Below are 27,151 nucleotides of genomic sequence, written 5' to 3' on the forward strand. Positions count from 1 at the left end.
CTCAGGGCTTTTCACATAGAAAGGTCAAACTTTACAACACAAAAACTAAAATGAATGGTGGTCTAACTGCTGCACTGTATATGAACTAGTATACTGCATTCTATAGTGAATCATTAAAACAGTGTAGAAGTACAAAGCCACTGTATCATTATACATCAGAAATACTGTACACATCGGATGATCTGATGAAATGAAGAACCACTGGGTGGCCTCTTAGCCGTCCTGTGGAGGAAACCAGGCTAATGGAACAAATATGTTTGGTTCCAGCATGCTTTTTCAGACAAACACAGCTCAGACTGGCTCTGGTCTGCATACAGAAAACCGGGGTTCACGGTTAAACCTCAGCAGGCTGCTCTGCCATGAGTTTTTCTATAGGGTAACTCAGACGCAGCATCTGGCCATCTATACGTCTTTTCAGCTGCACAGGCTGGCTCTCCTCACAGCCACTCAGCTCAGTGGGACCCTCTGCTGAGTCTAGCACTTGGAGCCATTTGAAGGACAAGAATGGATGAATGGAGCCATTAAGATAGACTCGTAGCTCTCTGTTTCACGGTGGTTCACCAGATCGCTGCCTGGTGTGCTGCCCTGCCTGGGCCAGCGGGAGGGGGTCGATCTGGGCATGAGGAGAGGGGAAGGCTGGATACTGGCAAAGAGCTATGAAAGGGAAATGAGACAGCGGGATGGGAGCGTGCCAACCTTTTAGAGTGAGTGTATGTGGTGGTTTGTGTGGTTTGTGTGTCCATATAGAGTACAAAAAGTCCACTGTAGCATTTTTCATTTTTTTCTTATGGATTTAGGTGCTCGGCACAGTGTGTGTTCTTCTTGGCGGTGCCATTTTCTGTCTCCCTCTCAATCTGTCATCCTCAGTGTGAGTTTTTATGGCACACCATGAAACACAGCACACATCTTTCTCTGCTCATGTTAAATCATTTTAGTCCAGTGGCAATATACAGTGGTCAGCATGGAAATAAAAAACTGGAGATACAAATACGTGTCAGTGGAATCTTTCAAGGTTGGTGCTGCATTTCAGGAAAGAACAGACACATTATAAAGACGTAGGTCACCTGACTCCTGAGCTGCTGGGAACACAGGAGCTTCTGCCCAGGAACCTTTTAGCAAAGCACTTGAACTCCTCACTTGCTGGCAACCAATCATAGCCCATGAGTATGTTTGCTGTGTTGCCGTAAAAATGAGAGTATTTAAAATTCTATTGTAGCACACAGTTTAACACATTTACATTAATGCTCTTTGGTGTGTTTTCCTAACAAATGTCTGCACGTACTTGAAGTAAAGCTCAGACAACCATTAATTACAATTTTTAGACATGTTTACAAAAGTTGTACTTGGAATTTTAGAGCTAAAGTGTATACAACTTTGTTTTTGACTACTTTATGATGATGAAAGCAGTACAGCCATCTTTACAATGATTGCTGCATTTTGTAATTTATCCCAAGAAATGTATGTGTGTGTGTGTGTGTGTGTGTGTGTGTGTGTGTGTGTGTGTGTGTGTGTGTGTGTGTGTGTGTGTGTGTGTGTGTGTGTGTGTGTGTGTGTGTGTGTGTGTGTGTGCCCAAGTGTGTGTAATATGAATGATGTTAAGATACCAGCCGCTCTCCAACCTGTGTGTGTGTGTGTGTGTGTGTGTGTGTGTGTGTGTGTGTGTGTGTGTGTGTGTGTGTGTGTGTGTGTGTGTGTGTGTGTGTGTGTGTGTGTGTGTGTGTGTGTGTGTGTGTGTGTGTGTGTGTGTGTGTGTGTGTGTTAAAGAGAGAGTAACAGTGGAGATGCTGAGTGGTGGAGCGAATTAGTAAAACTGCACCAGGGGAAGAAGGGAGGGAGAGCTGGAGTGTGTGTCCCACCATCCCTCAGACTATAACCTTTGGTGTCGCCCATTTGGACACACTATCGGACAACCTAAAGAGAGCCTGTCCATTTATTTAACCAATCGTTAACTAGTGGAGAACACAGACACCCGTCTATTTGTCTGACCTCTCCCAGGAACTGAGGCTGCAAGCACCTCTGACTGGACTCTGGGTGGGATGACCTTTGACCTCCTGAGGTGTTTCATCTCTGTTAGGGGCAGACACACACATACTCTTTCTATCTCTCTCATACCAGCCCACTCACTTCCTGCCGCCATGTCTTGGTGTTACGTTGTCATCTAAATGTCATCTCAGATTTTAAATAAACCCTGTTGTGTTGTGAGAACGATGGATTTAGTTCAACAGCTGGGTTGAAGTGAAGAAATATGCTCTTTGACTGTCAAAATGTTTTGACAAACATTATGAGTATTGGACATTCTACTATTATTCTTAAGTGTTAGCTAATCATAACTATATTTCATGCTTTTATTCAAAGATGAAACCACAGAAATGTATTTAGCAACATTTTAGTCCCTTAACCAATTGACGTACCCTCACATGGGAGGGAAGAGTCTGTACTTTTCTGGGAGGTTGTTGAGAACAGAATTTTTTTTTTGACATTTCAGACCACCTAAAGCATTTTCAAACTGTTTTGCAATGAGCTTGAATATCATCTGGCCAGTCAGAAAGAACTCACAGTTTATGTTAGTTTATTGAACAAATGTGTCCGTTCTTTAATTCAGAAATAGTTTCTGTGTAGAACTAACGTTTTGTTTAATTATCACCATATTATGTGTATATTAATTTCCCCAAAATATAATCTGTGACTTGACTCTTTCTAACACACAGACACACACTTCTTCACTCACATATACTGGAGTCCCTGTGGTGAGTGACACAGCTGCCTGAGCGGCATCATACATAAAATAAACCACCATGGTTCGGTGACGACATAAAGAGGACAAGACCACACACACACACACACACACACGCACACGCACGCACGCACGCACGCACGCACGCACGCACGCACGCACGCACGCACACACACACACACACACACACACACACACAGTCAAACAAAACAGATGACATGAACTACGGGGATACAGACACAAACATCATGACAGACATACACATTGAAACATAAACATATAGAAAACCAGGTGTGTCCAGACGCCAACGGACACACACACACACACACACACACACACACACACACACACACACACACACACACACACACACACACACACACACACACACACACACACACACACACAGCGGGAGGCAGATGTGTGCATCTAAAGCCCAGTTCAGACCAAAGATCTGCGACAAGCTGAAACTGTTGTGGAGCGCTGTGTGGAAAAGTTGCAGCATTGTGAATTTCTGCTTTGTAGAGGAAACACCAACTCCACGAAACAACTGACCTGCTTATGAAAGCGATGGGAGAATTTGACAAAGGGGAGACCTGCTGTCTCAAGTTCACAGCATCAATTTGCATAAACCTACTGGATATTACATTGAAGCAGCCATGGCCAGCTCCAAAATCTCAACCGTCTCATTTTTCTGTTTTTGCCAATTTATCATGACGAAAAATGCAATTGTTGTAGGAAACTCACCATCATTATACTAATATATATTTCAAGCTTTGGCTGAGCTGTCACACACCTGAACTAGCAACTTTTTTGATAATTGTTTAAAGCATTTCTAACTGTACTTCAAGCAATGCAACTTATAATAATAATGATAATAATGAAATACAGTTTACAGGGATACTGTCATACCTTGATATTTTCTGAGACGATCATCATACCGTGAAAACCTCATATTGTTGCAGCTATATTGCTGAATAAAGAATCTGCTATCTCATTCCCACTCAGCATAATGGTGACCTTCATGACAACCTCTGTTACTACAAGTTTGACTGTGTTTAAGTCCAGTGAGGAAAAAAGCTCCTCAGCACGGCCAACAGTTCAGCTTTAATGTGGCTACAAAAATCGACTAAAAAGGTTGAAAGCATAATGAAAAATGTATTGCTCATAAATCACCCATTTATTTCTCCCATGTTGCCTTTGGATCAAAGCCCTGAAGTGCAGATGAATGGAACCTTTTTATGGCTAATTTGACTGATTTGGCTTTTTCTGCTGCTTTGAACCCATTTCAATTTTTTTTATTTGGCATTTAATATGAAAATTTCCTTGAAATTAGGACCATAATTGTAAATAACAGCTTTTCTCCCATCTCTCTCTGCCTCTATATGTTTCTTCTTGATCTTACTTTCCTTTCTTTCAGTTTCTTCCTTCAACACTGCGAGTATGTCCATCTCAGCGTCCTTTTTCACAATATTTAGTAAAAGCACAAGCTTATCATTATTTTGCTTGAGCGATAGTTGAATAGTGGAAGAGGGTGCCCAGTCACTATTTAACTGGACAGTGAGGAGAAAGCCAAGTTTAACACACAATCAAATGAAGTCTGCCGGGTGTTCAAGTTGCCTTTAAGACTCTTGAAGTGAGTCCAGAGTGTAGATTCTCAGACATTTAAAATTTTAGACAGCTACACTTTAAAACTACAGGACTGGATGTGTTGCTGACTTTTATCCAGTGTTAAATAATAAAGAAATAAGAGAATTCAAAGATGAAACTCAGGGGCCCAAACAGATGATTCACATCATCACATTTCAAAGGGCAGCTCTGGTTCATTTTCAGTATTTCATACACTCATCAACCTGTTCTTCATCAAAACATCTGTAACGAGGGAGGACATGAGTGGAGGAAGACAGAGATGAAAGGCTAGAAAGAGCTTTGATTTTAAGAGAAGGATGTTTGCTTTTTTTTAACTCAGGGGATCAGATGATATGATTTATGCTGAAACTCTAATTTTCTTCCCTTTAAGTCGCTCTTGCATGCGCTGATTAATTTTCTCCTTGAAGTGATTCGGTCCAAATGTCTTTACAAAGAAATAACAACCAGGAATATAAGTGAAGGTGCCGGTCTTGCCTTCTCAGTCAGAAGGGAATTTAGAGTGAAATGTAAATGCATCTCAGCTTCATGTGGATGCATCACTTTTATTTGTCATTATTAAAGAAACTCTTGAACTGGTTGAATTCTGGTCTTTTGAGGTTTCTGCGTGGTGAAACTGACTTCTGTTACTTTTTAACAAGCAATCTTTACGCCTTCTTGTCAGAGACAGCCATACACATAGAGGCATTAAGTTTTCAGGGTCTCCGTCCGTCCGTCTGTCTGTCTCAGGCTCGTAACGAGATATCTCTAAAAAGGCCTTGCGGGAGTTTCTTCAAATGTGGCACAAACATACACTTTGACTCAAGGATTGACTGAATAGATTTTGGTTGTCAAAGGTCACTGTAAGTGTGTCTAATAAAATAAGAAAATAATGACATTTTATATCCAAAAGTTCAAGGTCAACTTCATTGTGACTTTATAAAGTCCATTATTTAACACCAAAACTCATAACTTTGCTTGGATACTGAATTTGTGACACTAATCTGTAGCTTCTTTGCAGCAACATCCACATATCATCTACTGTCATGGCTGCAACTTTGTGGTCTTTCATAATCAGCTTTGTTGGTCAAATTGCTTCAAAGTCTTCACTCCATATGGTATATGAGTCTGGACAGACATAGATGTAAATCCCAACTTGACAGGTTGGCGGAGGCGTACAACGCAAGGTTGTAATTCTAGTCCCTCAATGACTAAACAGTGTTGTGCAGTAGTGAGTATGTAAAGAAGTTATAGTAATCAGAAACATACATCGGTGATCAGTAGCTTTTTTTTGTGTGTTTTATTGCACGGTTTTAGTGAGATAGACTCAGTAATATTTGTCTGCGTTTAGAGTTCTTACAGTGCTAACATTAGCTCCATAACATTAGCCACCAAGGCTGTAGCAGGAAACTCGTGGGTGTAAAATTTATAGCAAAGGTTGGGATTAATACCTTATAAATTCCAACAGTTCATTTACAAGGGAGAAAGTGTGCTTCTCACAAGATGTAGTGTCTTTTAAAGCTGTTGATTTAGAGTGAACATCGTATTCAGAATTGGTTTTGATTTTAGCCAGGTTAAGTAATGGATAAGACAGAGGTCACTGAATAAACAAAAGTAAAGGCAGATTTTCCAAGTTAAATGACACAAACGCATGTGTCAGGAGTCACTTGTGGTTTTGTAGTGGGGGTCCGAGGTATTTTGCTTGGCAGAGCTGAGGACAAAGTGGCCAGGATGTTCTCTCTCTCTCTCTCTCTCTCTCTCTCTCTCTCTCTCTCTCTCTCTCTCTCTCTCTCTCTCTCTCTCTCTCTCTCTCTCTCTCTCTCTGTGTGTGTGTGTATCACAGCACTTGTGTGTTTGTTTTGGCCAAAGCGACTCTGACGGTCTAATCAGGCAGCCGCACCATTCCTCTGGATCACAATGAGATAACACAGACACATGCATTAACACACGCAAACACAAAAAAATACCTAAAACTGCACAGACAGCCACAGACAGCTCACATTCACACACACACACACTGAGATGGGGAATACAGACACAGTGACGTTCTTCTGAAACAAGAGAGCGAAGAGGTGCTGAGAGAATAAGGATGACTAATGATTGAGCTAAAAGAGCTCTGCAGGGAAAGAGACGGAGACCAGAGAGCTGCTGGAATTAAGAGAAGAAATTCAAGATAAAGACAGAAAGTGATGCCACAGTTACAAAATGATATAACTAATCTGAAACTTTTTTATTACAAAGGCTTTCTGTGATTTAAAGAATCATGTCTGCACAAAAGCCGTGATCTGCTGCTGGCCAGCGGTTTCTCAGCTAACGGATGAATAAATGATCGTACTGTATAAAGTCGAGTGAAAATGTCAAAAGAAATCCTCATAAATGACACAGATATCCCCTTAAATTTAATGAAGTCTGAGTGTTTTGTGTTCGTGTTCACTTTAACACCGGTAAAAGTCCTTCCAACCTCTTTATGAACATTCAGAAAGCTACATGTGGATCAAATAAAAAAGTTGACTGTCTCTGCTTGTTTCCTGAGATCTACTGAATATGCCAGTGTGCATATCATTTTCACTGCGTCCATGTTACTCAGCACGTAACATTGTGAGTGTGTGCTGGTGCACGTACAAAACTGACCGTGCGTGGGTGTTAGTATTGTCCACTCTTACAGTATTTTTATCCAGCCGACTTCAATGTCATCATCTCCCCTGTGATCTCTGCTCAATCAAAGACTCGCCCGCTTCGTGACAATACTCCATTGTCTATAAGAGGAACAGTGACAGAGACATGCAAGAGTTCACTGTAAGGACACTTAGATTGGTAATATGGACTTGAATCGGTCTTGCCACCTTCCATCCTCTTTTATCCCGGAGGTTGGCTGCGTTTGGGCTCACGATGATCGCGACCCTGGCAGAGACAGCCATGGTGCATTGGCGACCTTCAAGAAAGACTTAAAGCAAAAGGCCTGTTGTTCACACTGACCCGTCTTTGACCTGACAAAGCACACAATCCAAGGATGTGGCCAGCCTTTGTCAGGTGAACTCGAACAACTGGCGAATGACGAAGAAAGAAGCAATCTGTTATTTGAATTGCTTCCTTGCTTCTTCACTGCTGGAGCAACACAAAAGGATTTGATTGCAGATGGATGTAAAATGGTGATCAGTAAAATTGTCAGTGATGTGGCTAACGTGACTGAAGACTCCTGTTTCAAACAGTCTGCTGTTGCTGCTGCAAACCACATGAACTGCTGTGCACAATGTCCTGATGTAGTGAAATGAAATGGAAAAATTGTTCATGAGTAGGAAAAAAAAAGAATTATGGGTTAAAGATGGTAAAACATGTTTTTTATTTGGTAACAGTTTTGTGCACTCTGTTTCTCCTTTCTTATCCTGCTGGCTCTTCAGCATCCACAACTCTATAAGGTCTGATCTACTTTGGGAACTGGGTGGGAAACTAGTCTGAACTCTGGCAACTACGCAAATCCTGAATTTCCTCTTATCTCAGACATCGACTGCGTTCTCAGACAGACATAGAGTTCGGTGAAAGGACAAATACATCTGAAACACAGTGTGAAACTTAAACCAGACCCTGTTCACTGTAATTTAGTGGACAATGGGACAGAGAGGCAGAAGAATGGACGTTCAGTGGGTGAAAATGCTTGACAATCCTTTCAACAAGGTCTAGGTTGGTCTGCTGTGTGACCTGTTACCTGTTGAACTTTCCTTGAAGAAGACACGGTTATTAATCTCAGGTGTTGCAGTCGTGTGACCCAGTTTGTAAAGCAGAAGGGAAAAAGATTTTCCATATGGAAGGATTGAGGAAGAAAATGTGATTCAGTGCTGTAGTCTTAATCACATAAATCATGTTGATATTTCTAATGTTTCTGGAAAAGGGAGACTCTGTCTCAGGAACCACCTGCTGTAATTTATAACTGAGTATTTTTCTTCCTCAGCATGTGTTCACCATGGACCCGATGAATGTGGAGAACGGACGAGGGAAGGTTCCACACGACCCCAGCCTCCCCTTCGCCAGCACGTTCAGTGGTACGTCCCATATTTATTTTGACCTTAACATTTCTTAACAATTTCTCAAGTGGTTTATGGAGTTCATATGGTTCAAGAACCAGTTTCAGTTTCAGTTTCAGCAGGTAATTTGACTTCTGTCAATAACATTGATATATGTCAAAATGTAAAACATAGCGAGTACTCTGGTTACTGCCATCCAGCCGGCCTTTTTACTGCCTGTCAAAATAACAGCAAACATGTCCAAAAAAAGAGAAAAAGAACTTGATTAAATGACCCAAACAGTGTGTGTTTTAAGTATTGTATTGTGAGTCTCTGTGACGAAGCTGTCCACTTAGCTTTGTGTTATCTTTTGTTTTGAATCCTTTTTCTCCCACGTGACTATTTAAAATGACAAACAGATTTGTTTCTGCACCTTTCACCTCTCTGCACAGAACTTTACTGTGTTCTGAAATGATAATAACCCAACAGCACCTAGGAAACATTTCTTTGGCCCTGACACATATAAATGCACAAACTGTGGAGCTGTGATGACTCGGTCTGGGTGTTTCTCTCTGAATGTCATTAGGTATTTAATGTAGCTTGGGAAATAAAGCTGATTTATGCCAGTGACAAGCAGTCCTGGGAGCCACTGACGGTGGAGGTGTGTGTGTGTGTGTGTGTGTGTGTGTGTGTGTGTGTGTGTGTGTACATACACAGTCCTTCCTCTCTCTGCAGCTGGGCGATTTCAGCATCAGAAATAATCCTAGAATGCATTTTCTTTGGCAGGATAACTTTAAAATAGAGCCAAATGCTGAGTTCGGACCTCGTGCTTCCAGACGTGTTAATCGGAAATCCGACGCAGAAAGATTGACAGATATATCGAGGGTCCCATACCAACAGAAACCTACTGAATAGTGATGTGGATCACACCTGCTGGGAGAGAATAGTGATTTGTTTAACATTTGTTCAGTGTCACTCCAATGAAAGTGTAAAACGCTGACTCAGCAGGTCAGCAAGGTTGTGCAACATCAGACGGATCGAATTCGAAGCTCTCGTTGCAGGACTGTCTTCGACTCTCGATCTCTGAACACTGACCTCTGTCTGGATTTTCACCAGCAGAGATCAATAAAACAAAAACTTCTTGACTGTGTATTATTTTAATTCTTTCTCTGATTCGCATAAATTAGACAGGTCTTGAAAATAATCTTTGCAGTGATAAACAACATAAAAGAATGGAAAAACAAAAATACAAATTGAACAACACATTGCAGCTCAGGTTAAGAAAGATAAAGAAACAGAAACAGAAGAATGAAACAGTCAAACTTGATGACTCGTCACTTATCAGCTCACAGCGTCTCCTCTTCAGTTTTAGGTTTTTCACCCAAACTACACAAAGCCCTGTCACCGCTTATTATGATGTCTGTCTGTTTGTGGTTGCCTGTGAGATTATATCATACCACATCAGTTGACTCTATGTGTGTCTGTTTGTAAGATAAATACTCGTGTGTATTTCTAGTGTTACAGCCAAATAAAATACAAAGAATTAATATTCACCCACAGGAGAGCAGTCTGTAACCAGATTCAGTTTCTACAGTTGCTGGGAAAAATTCCTAACAGTCATGTTTTTGAAAATACATCGTCTTTTTGTGAAAAAGTATCTCTTATAATTCTTCATTTTTTTCCCTGAGCTGTTTCCAAGTCAGTGAGGCTGCTGTCTTGTCTAATGACAGATAACCTGCGCAGCTACAGGTTTTTCCAAATATCACGCGAGAAACGTGCCACAGGAAAGATTCAGTTTTATTTCCACTCGCAGGAACTTCCTCAGTTGCTGAAATTGAAAGTCAATCCAGTGCTGATGGTCTCAGAGGAGGCTGTGCTGCATGAAGTGTGTTTGAGTTTCAAATTGCTCTCCCAGTGTGCAACGTATTGGATTTGTTTGATTTCCTCGTTCCTGCCCTGCCTCTGTACTCATTTACCTAAACCGCAGAAGTTTTCTCCGTCACTAATAATTTCCTTAATGTTCCTCTGTGCCAGACTTTTTGGTATTTTTCTTAATCTCTTTCCCTTTATTGCTGCTGTTCCTTTATATTCCCTCCTTTCCCTGTCATTTACATTCTGATAGCCCTTTTCTACAGACTTGGTTGTATATCCATTGTTTTCCTCTCCTTCCTCTCGTTTTAAACATACTGACTCTCTCCCACCACCTCTGTCCCTCCCTCTCTGTAGGTGGAGAGCTCTATGCAGGACTGACAGCTGATTTCCTGGGAAGAGACTCTGTAATCTTCAGGAGTATGGGAGGTCGCTCCACCATGAGGACAGAGACTGACCAGAAACTCCTGCATGGTAATGTTTCACTGTTTTTCAAATACAGAAATAAAACACGATAAAGTAACATCATCATCTTCCTGCGTCCAAACTCTTATCAGTATCTTAAGTTTGTTTTTTGTCTGATAAATGTATATTTGGGTACATTTCAGTTGATGACATAGCATGAAACAAAGTGCTGTTGCTATGGTTACATGTTGTTTCCTAATCTTTCTCACAATTTTTAATATTAACACTTTATAGTAAATCATAAATGACTCATTACCCCAGACATGGTATGATACATCAGTCAGTTTCATCTCTTACAAAGCACCCTTGCACCAATGTTACAGCTGTTCAAAGCGCTGCATAAATGATTTACAAGCTGGCAGCACAAATGTACGTAAATAAATTATAGAAAAGTGCACACTACAAAGAAAAATTATGATAACATATATTTAAAAAAATGTGATGCTATTTGTATACTTAAAACTGATAAAACTATCACTATCTAGAAACTTGGCCACAGCTGTCAACCTTTATGTTGCATGTTTCATTGTTTGCACCAGCTTCTTCAGCATTTGAGAGGAATTAAGAAAATGATGGTAATACTTGCATCTTTATTCTCTTCATAGAGATAAAACAGAAAAGAAGTGCACACCAATCAGCAGGAATACAGCAGAGTTTTTTGGAAATATTGTGTGTTGCATTTTAAATGCAAATAATCCCATCAGTAGGAAGAGAACTGCTGCTGCAATAAAGACTACTAGTTGTGACTACTAAATCTACATCTGCAGACCCCAAGTTCATCGCCGCCCACCTCATCCCCGACAACGATGACAGAGACAACGATAAAGTGTATTTCTTCTTCACTGAGAAAGCCACCGAGGCAGGAGACAGAGAGGGGGCCATACACACACGAGTCGGACGAGTGTGTGCGGTGAGATATTTCATAACTGGTTTTATTTTTGATACAGTAAGTGATGATGTTGCTAATAAAGCTGCTGACTTAAGTACATCAGATTTGTGTAAGTGCTATAGTTCCTTGGAGATACCTTTTCTTGAGGTTTTGAGATATCTACCACAGCATTTGCATTAATAAAGCATTAAGCATTGATAAGTTACTTAAGAAAAGCTCAACAGTAATGTATCTTTTCAGAAACATTGTCCCAATTACTCAGGATACCCCAAAGACCTCAGTTACATTCAGATACACACAGGGAGATTGAAATATTTCCTGTTGGCAGGTGGGGATGAGTGAAGCCAGATGGTCAGGTGAGCTGTACAAGGCCATACAAATGTCTTATCCCGGGAGTGAGACATCTGTAGGAAAGTTTAATTTGAAGAAGAGGTTGGAAGTCCTTTTGGGCTTTCTTGGTTTCTGAAGGATCCTTTATAGAAAGAAAAGTTACAGAAACAGAGCTAAGAAGAGCCAGTCGTTTGATTTAGGAACCTTTTTCTGTCTGGTCACATACAAATGTCTGCAGGATTAACTTTCCAGTACAGTAGGTAATAGTTTTATAGGTTCATTCTCCTGTACTGACAGCTCCAAGTCTTCATGTGGAAAAGGCAAATGCCTTTTGGGGCTGTCAAATAATTTACGTCCACCAAAGGACCCTGAATGCATCATGATATTCAGAATCACGTGAAGTGAATCATCTCTCCGTTCAAAACGCACACAGCTGTCAGATTTCCCAACCACGATCGCCATTTGGTCTGCACGCTCTGTAACATTCTTTCACGCATTGATTTGTCTTATAAAACCATCTGTGCTGCGTGAACTACATGCAAATTCAGGTATGCATAAAAGAATACGCAAACATACACATACACATATACACACACAGACACCCACAGCTGCATGGCTCACTTGGAGACTGGTGGACTGTACCCGAAATTTTTTTTGAATAACTTCTGAGACAAACCTTCAAATTTTAACTTTCTTTGTCATCCTCATCTTCCTATCCGCTCCTCTTCTTCCTCTCCATCTGTCTCTCTTCATCTCCATTGTGCCCTCTTTTTGTCCCTTAGGCGAATATAAATTGTTGTCATCACTTCCCCAGTGGAGCTTCTTGCCAAGAAACCAATTATCACCGCTGATCCTCATTACACACACACACACACACACACACACACACACACACACACACACACACACACACACACACACACACACACACACACACACACACACACACACACACACACACACACTCCATGCTTTTATTTTTACATTTCCTCAGCTATGATGAAATTAAAAAGAGACAGTGAAGAACTTACAGAGGCTCCCTTGGTACTGCAGAGTACTTTATATATGTATATATATATATATATATATATATATATACATATATATGCAGTATATATATTTTTATAGAGCAACGTTTTTTTTAATTAAACAAAAAAAAAAACTTGAAGACAAATTTTTCAAAAGGAAATGAACTGGCCTGTATTTCATGTGTTGTGTCTCATTAAGCAGGTTAATATTTTTTTATTTTATTTTAAATGATTTAAAGGAGAATCACTGGCTTTGTCTTCACTGTGTGCCTGTAAGTATTTTTGGATAGTGCCACATTTATTGTTGTTTCCTTCTCTGTACTCCAGCACACAGGATTCAGATCAGTGTGTTGACTTTGAGCTTTAGATTGAAGATTTACCATCACATTTGAGATGCAGTGTAGGGATGTTGGGGCCAAAATCTTGAATGTCAAGTATTTTGAAGTAAATATGCAGCTGTGTTTTATGGATTATTTTTCTGTATTTTCTGACAGAACGATGTTGGAGGCCAGAGAGTGTTGGTCAATAAATGGAGCACCTTCATCAAAGCCAGACTCCTGTGTTCTGTCCCAGGACCTCACGGCATCGACACACACTTCAACCAACTCGGTGAGAGACATTTTACGTTTGCACACGCACACACACAGCAGCATTTTACGTTTGCACACGCACACACACAGCAGCATTTCATGTTTGTACACGCACACAATTCACAGAAATACTTATTAAAACACTACCTAAACGTGGACACTAACTGACATCGTCTTCATTTAAAACAGAGGATGTTTTCCTGCTGAGAACCAAGGATGAGAGGAACCCAGACGTTTATGCAATCTTCAGCACCATCAGGTAAATACATGAGGCTTAATGTGTTTACCAGTTATCTACCTCACTCTCATCTACCGTGTTGTTCAGAAAAATAATATTTGATTGTTTAATTGTGTTTTCCTTGTGCTTCCTGCTGCTGGAAGACTGAAGGGTGTCCTTCTGTCTCACAGAGCTGCTAATATGGAATTAATTCCATTTTGGTGATTTGGTGGAGTAAAAATACTTGTAAAGGCATTTTTACGATCACATGAAAAAGCAACATCTTGAAATCTAATTTTTGCTGATGTCAAGTGATTTGACTTCTCATTTTGATGTCAAAGTGTCCTGAAGGGTGTGTCCATACAGGATGATGTGACATGTTTGGACCTGTTCAACTCCAAAACTCCACTACAGTATATCTCCCTTCTTCTCCTCCACAGTAATGTGTTCCAGGGCTTTGCTGTGTGTGTTTACCGGATGGCTGACATCAGAGAAGCCTTCAATGGACCTTTTGCTCATAAAGAAGGTCCAGATTACCAGTGGGGTGCTTATGAAGGCAGGGTTCCTTATCCAAGACCAGGCGTGGTGAGTGACTGTTAATCAAATATATCAACTCTAATCCTAAATGTATTTAAATGTTGTAGTCACCCAGCCTTCACTATACATAACCATACTGTTATCTGTTACCTGGGGAAATATAAGATGTCCGACTCTTTGTATGCTAATGACACAAAGTTCTTTGCTGATTTCAGTCCTGTAAACAACCTGGTAAACTGTGTCAACAATATCAATCAATGAGCACACTTTTTTCAGCAGTATCATATTAATGTATTCAATTTATGTAAAAGTTTCATTTTCAACTGTACTTGAAAGACATGACAACACTGCAAAGCTGTTTTTGTTGGATTACCCAAAGCTGGAACACAGCTCTTGTTGTGTTTCTTCTTTGGCGCTCTCCTGCTACATCATATGTGCCATGGATCTGATCGGTTAGCCCGTGATGGATGGTGATAGACAGATAGTTGATCCAATCACCTGTTGAGTATTTGTTGAAAGTTCCTGCCCTTTTCCAAAAAGCTAGTTTGAGCAGCCAGTGATAACTTGTCAGATGTTTCTGTTACAACAATCTGTCATTTCAGGTTAATGATTTTCACCACAGTGGCATAACTACTGGTGTTACTGTAGTTCCCCAAAACAGTTAGAAGTGAACTCCAATGAATGTGACATATCTACAAAAGGGTGTGAAACCACACATTTTCTCAGAACATGTAGATTTGTGTTAACATAATTTGAGAAATAATTTCTCAGGCCCACTACATGTTGTAAAACAAAAAAGGAAATATATATGGGGATAGAAAGGCTATAAAAACATTAAAGATGAGGTGAAGAAAGTTTCCATATCAGTAAAGTAAACTACTGGATGTGATGCAGCTGTGGTGACTGTATACAGTACAGACCCTTCTCCTGGTTTACATTCGGACTCTCAGCGGAGCGCTGTCATGTTCTCTCAACCACATCACTGTAACTTACTCCTGTTATACACACAAACACACGTGTACAGTCAACACACACGATTATGTCGCGTGTGTAATTCCACCTCATTACCAGAGTGAATGAGAGGCAGAAGGAATATGAATAATGTGAGAACAGAGCAGACACCTCTGTGGTTTCACTCCACTGACTCTCTGATTATCAGGAATGTTTTGGCCTGAAATTGAGAGTAAAAGACAGAGAGAGGGAAGAGGAAATGGAGGAGGAGAGGAAAAAGGTGATGACTCGGGGCGAGCCGGTGAGGAGGCACAAATGGTGGGAAGGCATGAATTGTCTCTTTCTCCGTGGTTTGCTATCCAACCTGGATGTTAAAACATTCTCTCTATTCTGTTATGTTTTCAAATCAATAACAATGACCTCGATTTTTCTCTCACTCACCAGACAGAACATTAAAGGCTTTTTTTATTTGCCTGGATTTATCAGACTTAAGGTTGATATTACTTAATACCCATCATCATCTCTTAAGTAACTTGTCAAAAAACACCCTGGGAATGGAAAATAAAGTTTCAGTGTTACCCTTCTGCCAATGTTTGAGTTAATTTGAGAGAGATTTGGTGGATTTATCCTCCTGATATATTTATCTTGGATTGAAATATAACAGTACATCATTTACATTTGTTTCAGAACGGATCCACAGCGGAAAAAGTGATAGGCTACTCGTTTTATTGCAGATTTAGAAGAGCTTTCATGGTAATCCTGCCTGGACATCGGCAGGGGATTTCATTAACTTTGTGCTGTATTTGTCTGCATGTATTTGCAATCTGCACTGACATCTTTTTCCGTCAAAAAGCCTCATTTATCTTTTCCAAATTGATCTTAAGTTTTGATCCACATGAAGCAGTTAAGTGTTTCTTTTGGATTGCAGGTTCATTTTTGACATGAAAATCGCTTGTGTGTATCATTCTGTAACTGAGAGTGCCATCATCATATTCTTCTGCCTCTTGTTGACAATGTCTATAGTTTAGATTGTGTTTGAAATGTCAAGTGCCTGTTTTTATAATAAAGGCTTTAGATGTTGACGTTACATTGCTGTTTAATGTCATCTGTTTAGGATGCTCACTGTGATTGAAGATAGGCTGTTACAGGATGCAAGTAGTGTGTACTTGAATCAGACTTCTGATAATTCATATATCTGTTGGCATTGTTGTTTGTATTCAAATAGATTCAGGTGAAATTGCAGACTTGTTTTTATCACAAGAGGTTTTAAAAGATTAATATTTTGTCAGCATCATTGTAATTTAAAATCTTTTTATATATATATATATATATTTGCTGCCACAAAAAAAAGGTTGGAGCTTTGTTATCATGATACATTTACACCACCATGTACTTGTTCAGTCTGTAAATAATAGCACCGGTAGCATTATTTAGTTAAATGAAATAGCTTCACTCTAAAAATCTTGAACACAGTAAACCAACAAAAACAATGTAGAAAATTTGGGATTTTTTTTTTGGAAAGTCATATTTTCATATTGTTGGTGACTACAATGTGATTACACAAGAATAAACAGAGGTGCTTCAGGTGTTGTCTGTATGTAGAGGATAAAACATTTGATGTAGAGTTTAGATGGTGTACCAGGAGGATGAATCGAGTTGTGCTGTTTTTGTGTTAGACATAAAATCTTTATTTTAAGCATTTTCTTCCAAAACGACAAAGTGGTCTTTTAGGATTTAAACTTCAGCTAAATTCTCTCTTCAGCTGGATCAGCTGGATGTACTGTGACAGACACACGTACAGTAAATGAATAGTTGTCTTGCAAACATGCTCACATCCTCGCTCTCTCTCTCTCTCTCATTACTTCTCACTGGGTTCTCGGCTGCTGCAGCAAAGTTCAGATGAGTTGAGAGTAGACTTTTATGTGCAGTGCACACAGAAGAGTAATTTAGCAAGCAGTTTTTAAATATGCTGACGTATCCAGAATGTGCATTGGGTGCTGCAGAAGGAGGAGATTGTAAATTGGCAGTGGCAGTTTTGCCTGTTCCAAAAATGCATTTATCATAACAAGAAGGTACTTGTTTTTTTTGCATTTGCACCAGTTGCTTTCACACATAGTTTTATGTAAGAAATCTCAAGCTTTTCACGCCTTATTTATAGTAAAACAAAATCAAATCTGCAAACCAATCTATATGTTGAACAATATAGGAAGCATTTGAAGTTAGTGAGTTGAATAACTGAGCTTGGATTTGCTTACACATTCCACACCTTCTGCAACAAATTATAAGCAAAGCCATTTAGTACAGCATACTCAGAGGAATGTGTGATTATACATCAATAGTTTGTTCATATTTGAGAGTAACCTCCCTGCACAGCACAAATCCTCCCTCTGAAATTGAAACCAGACCATTGTGGGTCTATTGTGTGGATTACTTACTGTTGTGATAAGCAGGAGTAACAATATTTCTTCCATATGGAAGTACAGTCTGGAAAAGCAATTCCAAGCAGTACGTTTATATAAATACCGCACCTTCTATTAGGAGGAGATCGAATGATAAACTGCTCTCTCGTGGATCTTTTATGTGTAAAAGCATCAATCTCAATTTCACTTCATTTTCATCATTCATGTCAGTCACTGTTGCAACTCTCCGTTCCTGATGGTGCTTCCTTGTCCAAATGCCTTCGTCATTTCAAACACCTTTTCCATGAAATCACCAATTTTTCAGTTTGTTTCAGTTGCTGAGGCTCTCAGGTTTGTGAAATTATCTTTTAGCACTGAGTAGTCAAGCTTCAAAAAGAAGATACTTATTCTCCATTAAACTCTGAGTCTGGCCAATTTCAGGTCCTTCTAATGTAATGTAATCTTGTCTGATTACAGCACTGCAACACTCTTGAAATCAGCCTTGAAAGCACTTGTGTTATTTTTGGTTATCATTTGCATATTTAGACCCGACTGCAGTCTTTTGAACTAAGAAAAGAGCTCTGTAAAGACAAAGACCAGCCCTCCTTCCTCATCGCTGCTGCCATTGATCTTAATTAGATGCCGTGCAGGTTGTAACGGTCTTTAATTGTATCAGGAAGGCGATCAAAGGTCAGTAGAGACATTAATGTAGTAGGTCAACCAGCTTTGGTGGAAACAGACAAACAAGCTCTCTCATGATGGTTTTGGCCACATGCAGAGATGAAAGAGTCAAATATTTGCCAGTTGGCATTTTGTTACCCATCGTTGTGCTGAACAGTTGTGAAAAAGTATCTGTGTGTGACAAAGTGTTTGGCTGCTTCACAAAGAGTCGCAGATCTGAATCATGAGCGAACCCAGAGGTCTCATTGTTCATGTAAATGCTTTTATTTGGACGGTGCTCAGCTTTCCTAATTATTTGAATGATACAGTATCTCTGCCAAGTGCTTTCACATTCCTTCTCTCGTTGTTACAGCGGCACAAATGGGAGGAATTGTTTGCCTACAAACACCTAGATGTTTCCAAGCACATAACGTTACAACAGTGGTTGTGAACTTTCCTCCAATATTTTTAGGCACAGTAAAACTGCTAATGAGGGTTCTTTGAGAGGATTTTAAGACCGTAATTAAGCCACAGTTCTTTTGGAAAGCGCGGTACAGAGAGAAATGGTGGGAATAGACTCCTCATGGAAAATGGCCAGAATGTTGCTTTAAACTTGTCCTTCTGTCTTGCTTCTGTTTTTCTGTCCCTGTTATTTTCATTTTCCTCAGGTTTAGGGTGCCATCAGTAAGTCGTCAACGATTTTACCAATATATATCAGCTCCACGTTTTTCTCATCCCTCCCTTTGTCTCTCCAGTGCCCCAGTAAAATCATCAACCAGCCCGGCCGAGAGTTCGGCAGCACAAAGGACTTCCCCGATTCTGTGCTGCAGTTTGCTCGCAGCCATCCATTGATGTGGCGGCCGGTGCATCCGGCCTTGCGCCAACCTGTGCTCGTAAAGGCCAACATTCCTTACAAGCTGAAACAAATAGTGGTGGACCGGGTGGAGGCAGAGGATGGGCAGTATGATGTCATGTTCATTGGTACAGGTGAGCACACGCGATTCCACAACTTTCCAAACTTAGAAACATGTACACTAGTTAATTTCTAAATTGGATGTTGACTTCTGAACTACTGGTCAAACTGTGAATTATGTTTCTAACTTGATGATCAAACTTTACATCCATCCCAGTGGTGACATGATTCTTGCTCTGTAACCTCTCATTTATAGTATTTGTCTGTTTATCCGTCAGATACTGGGACAGTGTTGAAGGTCATTGCTCTGCACATTGGAAACAGTCTGGAGATGGAGGTGGTCACACTGGAGGAGTTACACGTTTTTAAAGTAATTTTTTTATCCATTATGTGTTAATAATTCTGTCTGTGCAACTCTTTGTTTCCTCTCGTTTTCCCCTTCTTTTTACACAGCAGGCCATTAATTATCATAGATAACATTCTTTTAATTGTGTCTCTTAAACCGTTTTTGTAGTCGACAGATAAGGACCTCCATATATGTCCATCGAGTCCTCAAAGTCTTTAAAGGAAAACATTTTCAAAACCTTATCACATTAATAATTCTCCTCTTTGCTTCTCATCATATTTGTTTTCATTGTAAGCCTTTTGTGAAATATCCTAAGTTAATTATTTTCATTATTGCAGGTGCCAACTCCAATTACATCATTGGATATATCTGTGAAAAGGGTGAGTTCATCTGACTGTAATTACAAAATTTAATGGTCACTTCTGCCAACTCCAAAATGTCACCTCGATCGCGCCTTACTCTCTTTTTTTCTCCTCTCATCATTTCAAACAGCAAGCCTTGTATGTAGGCTCTCCAGCAGGTGTGGCGCAGGTGAAGCTGCATCGCTGTGAGACTTACGGGAAAGCCTGCGCCGAGTGCTGTCTGGCCAGAGACCCTTACTGCGCCTGGGATGGATCATCCTGTGCTCAATACGTTCCCAATAGCAAACGCCGCTACCGCCGGCAGGACATCCGGCATGGAAACCCCGTGCTGCAGTGTGTGGATCAGAATCTGAGTGGTAAGTACGACTGTAGATTTGGTCGGTAACCTGACAGTGATTGCTGGTTGTTCTTTTTATAGCTTAACCAAATAAGTTACAACATTTTGATGAGTGCAGGTAGGTCGATTTTGTCATGCTAATCAAGCTATAACCGGTTTAACTGGCCAAAATGTTTCTCCACAGGGTGATTGTATTACTGATGAGAAGATTCCGGTTATTGGTGCTGCCATTTAGATGTGAAAAGGAAAAATGAAAAGGAAAAAAAAAATAAAAAAGGATTATGACTGCAGATGGGAGATTAAAGCGCACAATTAGCCACGATTTCACGACAGCACTACAATTAGTTTCTCTCCCTGGATGACTGACATTCTTTATAGGCACTTAATTTCACTATTATTGCATGATTTGTCTTGATTTAATGCTCTAAACTTAAGTATCTCTTAGACCTCTTATTTACATGTCAGGACATTGCAGATTTTTACTTCTTGTATTGTCTCGATGAGGGTGGTGCTCTCCTTAACTCTAAGATATTTAGCTGTGGATAGAAAGAAGACTAGTGAGACTCTTTTGTATGCTGTTTATATCTCTTTATAAATCCAAGGTCCAAAGGAAGCTGTTATTGGACGTGTGCTAAACCTGAGTTTTAATGAAGGCTGTATTAATGTGTTTGTGTCTGTATGGGTCAGAGTGCTGCATGTCTGTGAGGCTTCATCTCAGGATGAAAGCTGAACTGTGTTTACATGAGGAAGTCAGTCTGTTTATCTCAAGTGTAATGCAACAGATGTTTTACTGTATATTAGGACAAAAATATATATTAACTGCTTAACAAGACATGCTTATTTACACACAGCATATACGGATGTGGAGGTGAGGGTAACAAGAAGTGTGAAGACAGACAAGGAATTAGGCCAGCAAAAAGCAGAGAAGAAAGAGTACGTGAATGTGTTTGCTCACTTCGGTGTATGTACGGAGCTGAGGTGATGAAAGATGCCTCCCTCTAAGCCTCTGGGTGAATTTATGTTTTACAAGGTTTCTTTGTGCCAAAGTGTCAGGTAGTTGTTAAAGTAAGATTTCAAGAGGCATTTGTTTCTCTCGCCAAGACTGAAAGACCCTCAATTCAGCTGTTCACTATTAATTCACAATGTGAACTCACAGGAGAAGTGAACTGTTTTCTAAGTGCAGTCAAACTGACAAACTTTGACTCCAGAGAGCTTTCCTGTGTCAGCGGTTATCGGGATTAACGTCCTTAAAAGGATACAGTACAACACAATATCACAAACAGACTGCTAATCTGGGGGAAATAGTTAACCTGTAACAAAATGCACAAACCAGAATCTTCCCCTTCCAGTGTCTTCGAGAAAGTTCACTGATTAACACATTATAACTTGTTTTTTTTTAATCTATACAAAAAACCAAAATGTAACAACAACAAATAGCAGTTTTACAGGGGATTATGTGAAGGTTTTCTCAAGCAGTGAGTTCCTGTAAACAGATTATTTTTAATTTTGCCCAGAGCCAGGCTTGCTGTTTCACCTGTTTGCAGTCTCTATACTAGGTTTAGCCTGACTTGCTGCCTGTGAAATGATGGTATAAACCTGCCATTAGTCGATTATCTTGGTCGAAATTTGTCCTCCTCTTTGGCTATCCGTTTTCAAAATCCTTGTTGGAACGGAAAACAACACCAACCTCAGATCTAACGCCTGCTCGGTTCTTTTCAGCATTTTGCTGGAAATTAAGCATTTTAATGCAGGAGATTCACCAAAATAAATTCCGCTGAACGTCATTTTGAGACGACACTATTGCTGCATCCTGGGCTTTGCATATATAAACGAGCCACAGCATTTACTCCCATTATACCAGAATGATTCTGTATATGGGTGCAACCAGACCATTCTCCAGCACTGGAACAGCACAGTTGAAATAATATAGGTCTGACTTTGCAGAAGGTGCTAAAATCCACCTATCGACCGCTTGCTCCCCCTTCATATAGAACATACATATGGAGATTGGTATCAGTCTACTAATTTAACTCTACCAACTAATTTAAGACAATTTAAATGAAGATTGTATTTTTAATGCTTAAAGACTTGTTCTTTTATAATATATATATTTATACACAAGATAAGAAGACGAGATGTAAAGCTACATAAAAAAAAAAATCACATGAAGGAGCTTGATTAAGATATTCTCTAAGGCATGCAGGATATTAGATAAAAAAAGTTGAATATGCAAATTGCTACTTAATTTTAAAACAAATACATTTTCCAACTATAGCTGTACTTTAAATCATTCATCCTCTATATTTGTCCGTTACTGACTGACAAACACAGAGGCACCTCACAAGCTTTTGATTCACGGTGCTACTCAAGAGAACTTTGACTATATAGGCGGCTGGCTGGTTGTTTAGATATCCTTTATTATGCACAATAAAATGTGTCCTTAAGGAGAATCTAGCCTATGATAGCAATTTAGTCCTTGGCAGTGCATTACAACTTGAGTCTTTATTTAATTCTTTCCCATCCTTTGTGTTCCTCTCTTTCAAAAAGAAGACCTTGATGTGACGGAGGACAGGGTTGTGTACGGTACTGAGAACAACAGCACCTTCCTAGAGTGTGTTCCTCGCACTCCACAAGCTACGGTCACCTGGCTCGTCCAACGGGACGACCGCAAGGACGAGGTAAGATGATTAGTGAATAACAAACAAATGGAAAAGTGTCTCCCTATCCTGATGTATTTACAATGACAGGAAGGTGGGAAACTTTGGGAGACGGGTGACGGCTGGAATGAAACTACTGGCAAATGGTGGCCTGAGTAACTGCCTTTAAAAGTGAGATTTGAGTGTGAATTTGGCACTTGGTTGACACATTTGACAACCATTTGACATATGGTTGAAATTAAGCAGTTACATTTCAAAGTAAAAAGCACAAATCACTCTTCTCTTGAATAAACAGTGAACTTCTCTGCCAACCTTGACCACATGCCACTGAAAGCTAAAATGTCACTCAATATCCACTGACCACTGTGGCTTGTTGTGGAATGCCACTTCGAAAATGATGTTGCCGTGAATGCCCACACCCAACAGTAATCATTCATCTGTTTGAGGTTATGTTTAACTTAGTGCCTCGGTCAGCCATGCAAGTATTAAGGCATTACCACCCCTCTCCATTTCCCTGCAAACAAACATTTGGCTGCCACTCCAGCTGACAAAGCTGCCATGTTTGTGTTGGCACCAGAGGATAGTCAAAGAAACAGAGGTATAGAATCTGAAGAGGGGGGAGATGGGAGGTTGATCGGGAAAAGTGTGTACATGAATAGAGGCAGCAGAGAGACTTTGGGTGGAGGTTGTAAAGAAACAGAGAATGAGAGAATCGAAAAAGGGAGAAGAAGAATAAAACCAACGACTGGATTTCATGGTACATTCTTGATGTTGCAGTTCAAGCTGAGAAAACAATAAAAACAGCCCCCGTTCTCCCTTTTTTCTTTTCTCATGCTGTGAAGTGATCACATGCTCTTTTTCCAAATTTTTCAAATTTCTTTATCCTTTGTTTACACTTTGTTGGGCAATCTTCAATGTTTTTCTTCTCCAGCCACGGCAGAGTTTAAAAGAATGATCTTGTGGTATTAAGTCGCGAGGAACACTCACAAATTCAAGTTGAGTTACAATCAGAAGTGGATATTTCTGCTCCATTAGGGCCACTGTTGAACAGACAGACAGAAAGCAACATGGTTTTATAAGCACAAATGTATACAAATATGTCATTGCAATAGTTTAAAAGATAAAGATGATAATCTCGTAGAAATTAGTACATGTTTGTATAATGAAATTCCTTTTTCCACATGTTCTTATTAATCTATTTAACCTCTGTGTGTATGGAATTCAACCAAAGGATGTTTCAAACTGTACATGCATCCTTTTGTGGCATTCCCAAGTTGTTTGAATCTTAACAATAACATACCTTGCTTATAGGTTTTGACTTGGCTTTTTTTCCCCATTGTATTGCATTGCCGCAATGTGACTGGTGATGGTTGAATACTTTGACTCGCAGTTTTCAGTTTTTCGCATGGAATACCACTCATATTCCACCGGCACAAACTTTTAATAGAAACCACCATAAAGTGAGATTTGTGCTGCTACATTTAAAAGCCTTTCTGTAAAAAAGGGCATTATAATGTCAACTAACCTCCTTGTAGATCAACACACAGTCCTCACAGGAAATTGTGTGTATAGCCATGCTTATAGATCTAAGTCAGCACCACGATGGAAACTCTTCTCTCATCCATCAGCGTAGATCTCGCCCATTACCTCCAACTCAACTTGCACGCAAAAGGTTCTTACTCAAAATTTGAATCGCAATCAAAACTTTTTGTGATTTACTAAATGACTGAAACAAACAAAAACTGTAAGGGTTAAAGAACATTTTAATGTTGCTCCTTATGTTTTTACTCATAACCTTGATTTTCAATTGCAGTGCAATATGCTCTCAAAACTTTTGTGTTTACATTAAAATTATACAAAAATAACTTCATGTATACACATATTCTCCCTCTGCCACGTTCAGGTGAAGCTGGACGACCGTGTGATGTCGACAGAGCAGGGTCTCCTGTTTCGGCGTCTCTTCCGACAGGATGAAGGCGTGTACATCTGTCGCTCTCGAGAGCATGGCTTCACGCAGACCCTGGCCCGCCTCACACTCGAAGTCCTCCAGGGGGAGACCGTGGACGAGCTCATGGCACGTGACAATGCCGGCCTCTCTGACTCGTTCAAAGACCGGTCGACAGGGAGCTACAGGGCCTGGATGCCCTGCAGCGCGTACAGCAGGGGCGGCTCGTCGAGCCAGATCGGTCAGTCACGTATGTGGTTCAAGGACATCATGCAGCTCATTGGGCCGTCCAACCTGCCGCACGTGGAGGAGTACTGCGAGAGGATGTGGTGCAATGACAAGCTGAGGAGGAAACACAAGGGCATGCTGGAGAAATACCGCCAGGCGCAGGAGAGCGCCAGGAAGGCTCGCAGCAAGAGCTCCGGGGAACGCAACCGGACGCCGCGGGATCTACGAGCATGGGAGGAGTAGCGAACAGAAAGACAAGAAGGGGGAAAAAAGAAGGATAAAAGTGGAAAAAGAGACTAAGGTGATGGTTCAGGATATGACCAGTGAGACAGCGTAAAGGACCAGGCTAGTAGTTGAAACTTTCTATTTGTAGAAATATTGTAGATCAGTGTCTGTTTTGACTTTTAAACATTTGACGAAACAACAATTTGATGAAATTAGTGTATAAAACAATCTGGAAAGTACTCTGAATATTTGTCAGATGTGAGGGAGGAAGACTCAACTTAAACTGAAAAACTCCTGCATGCTGTCTCGCTTCTTGTTACAGCAGCAAGTGCAACATTGTGTGGGTGATTTTCGGTTATTATGAAGTTAGTGTTTTTAAAATGGTGTATGAATAGGTCGTGGTTCTCACTGTCGCCCTATAAAGACAGATACTGGTGTGCAAAGACAGTGATGATGTTGACTTCGATGAAGAGCAGAGGAGAGACAATCTTTCAAACACACTCTGAGGATGCTTTTTAAATCTTGACAACCAGGGACTCCTCCAGCTCTCACACTATCGTCCTCCAACTCTTTCTGAAATCACAGACTTTGCTTTCATTTCATCAAGTCATTCTTCACTGAGAAAATCTTCCAAGCTTCCCGAACCTCAGACTTATAAAACATAATCATGCCTGTGGGCCGACTTTTCCTGACAGCAGACTCCGTATAATGTTTGCTTTTCAGCCTCATTGACTCTTTACTGGATGGTTGACGTTGTCTCTTATCAAATTCTTGATTATCTTTTTCAAATACAGCTGTGACACATTTGCTGACACACAGACATACACACATTTTCCATTTCTTTTTTGGATGCATTTCACACAGTGCGATCACTGGATTAATTTCCTTCTCACGTTGCCTTTTATGGTCCATGTCTGCGACCTTGCTCTGCCTTGGATTTGTTATGAAATACTTGTGTGTGACTTCAGTTTATAACAGACTTTGCAGTATATTTGTGAGAGGAACTAGTGAAACACACTGGTTTAGTAACTTACTGTATCTAATCTTGCCATTACACATGGACGCACACACTCTTACACAAAAGGAAATCTCACTCACTCATCACACTGAATGCATAAGCTCAACCAGATCAAAACAGAAGCTACCATAAGACGAGTGTTGATGATTCAACAGATTACAGAAGCATTGGTGTTTTTTACTCCTGAGATTTGAATTTTCCTTTAAACCCCAGCTTGAGGTCAAAATCCCCACTCACCAACCTTTAAAGGAATTTCACAAAGCTTATTTTCATGTATTTGGTTACATACAGTAACACCTCTAGGAATGATGCACCCAAAGGTTACAGAAAAAAGCCAAAAAATAGTAATTATTCAAGTTGTTAGTGAACTGTAAAAATGGCCTTTCATAATATACCTGAGCCCAAAGATACATCCTCAAAGTGCTTTTGTTTTATTCCACCTACTGATCAAAAAACAGCCGTTGGGCCGATATATTACAAAACCTGACCTCACCGTAGCGACCTCACACTTTAATCATCCACTAAACTCTTTTTCCCACAGTTCCTCTGTGTGCTGAAGCTCTCCACTGATGATAGAGAGAACAATAGAAGGGGCTCCTCTTGTGCTTTCTGCTTTGTAAATACAAGCTCTAAAATGGTTTGTGGTTTGAAGGCAGAACAATCCACATTGTTATTGGTTGTTAAAATATTACTGTTATGGTTGGTGAATCCAAAAAAAGGTTTTCTTCCAAATTAACAGGCAGAAAAGAGAATAAAGGGATGAACTGATGGAAGAGAAATAGAGGAAATACAGGATTGTATCTCTCAGCAGAGGAAACATTAAGACA

At 40.1% G+C, this 27,151-nt stretch overlaps 1 protein-coding gene across 2 annotated transcripts in view; it reads left to right on the forward strand.

Annotated features, from left to right (window-relative positions):
- Positions 1–26,913, forward strand: part of sema3bl (sema domain, immunoglobulin domain (Ig), short basic domain, secreted, (semaphorin) 3bl) — a 66,136-nt gene extending 39,223 nt beyond the window's left edge. The window contains exons 5-16 of one of the 2 annotated variants that reach the window (XM_069693852.1): positions 8,307–8,397; positions 10,585–10,701; positions 11,460–11,602; positions 13,434–13,548; positions 13,719–13,788; positions 14,187–14,331; positions 19,049–19,280; positions 19,485–19,576; positions 19,891–19,932; positions 20,045–20,270; positions 22,802–22,929; positions 24,812–26,913. In XM_069693852.1, the coding sequence (XP_069549953.1) occupies positions 8,307–8,397; positions 10,585–10,701; positions 11,460–11,602; positions 13,434–13,548; positions 13,719–13,788; positions 14,187–14,331; positions 19,049–19,280; positions 19,485–19,576; positions 19,891–19,932; positions 20,045–20,270; positions 22,802–22,929; positions 24,812–25,324 (1,914 nt within the window). In that variant the 3' untranslated portion in view covers positions 25,325–26,913. Of the gene's footprint in view, positions 1–8,306; positions 8,398–10,584; positions 10,702–11,459; positions 11,603–13,433; positions 13,549–13,718; positions 13,789–14,186; positions 14,332–19,048; positions 19,281–19,484; positions 19,577–19,890; positions 19,933–20,044; positions 20,271–22,798; positions 22,930–24,811 lie in introns of both variants that reach the window. The other variant, XM_069693851.1, reaches the window with a different exon arrangement.
- The last annotated feature ends 238 nt before the right edge of the window (positions 26,914–27,151 follow it).

This window comes from Brachyistius frenatus, unplaced genomic scaffold, assembly GCF_029030835.1.
Source record: "Brachyistius frenatus isolate BFR_SWC_R1_liver_20210118 unplaced genomic scaffold, ASM2903083v1 Contig_16, whole genome shotgun sequence".
Lineage (NCBI taxonomy): Eukaryota > Metazoa > Chordata > Actinopteri > Embiotocidae > Brachyistius > Brachyistius frenatus.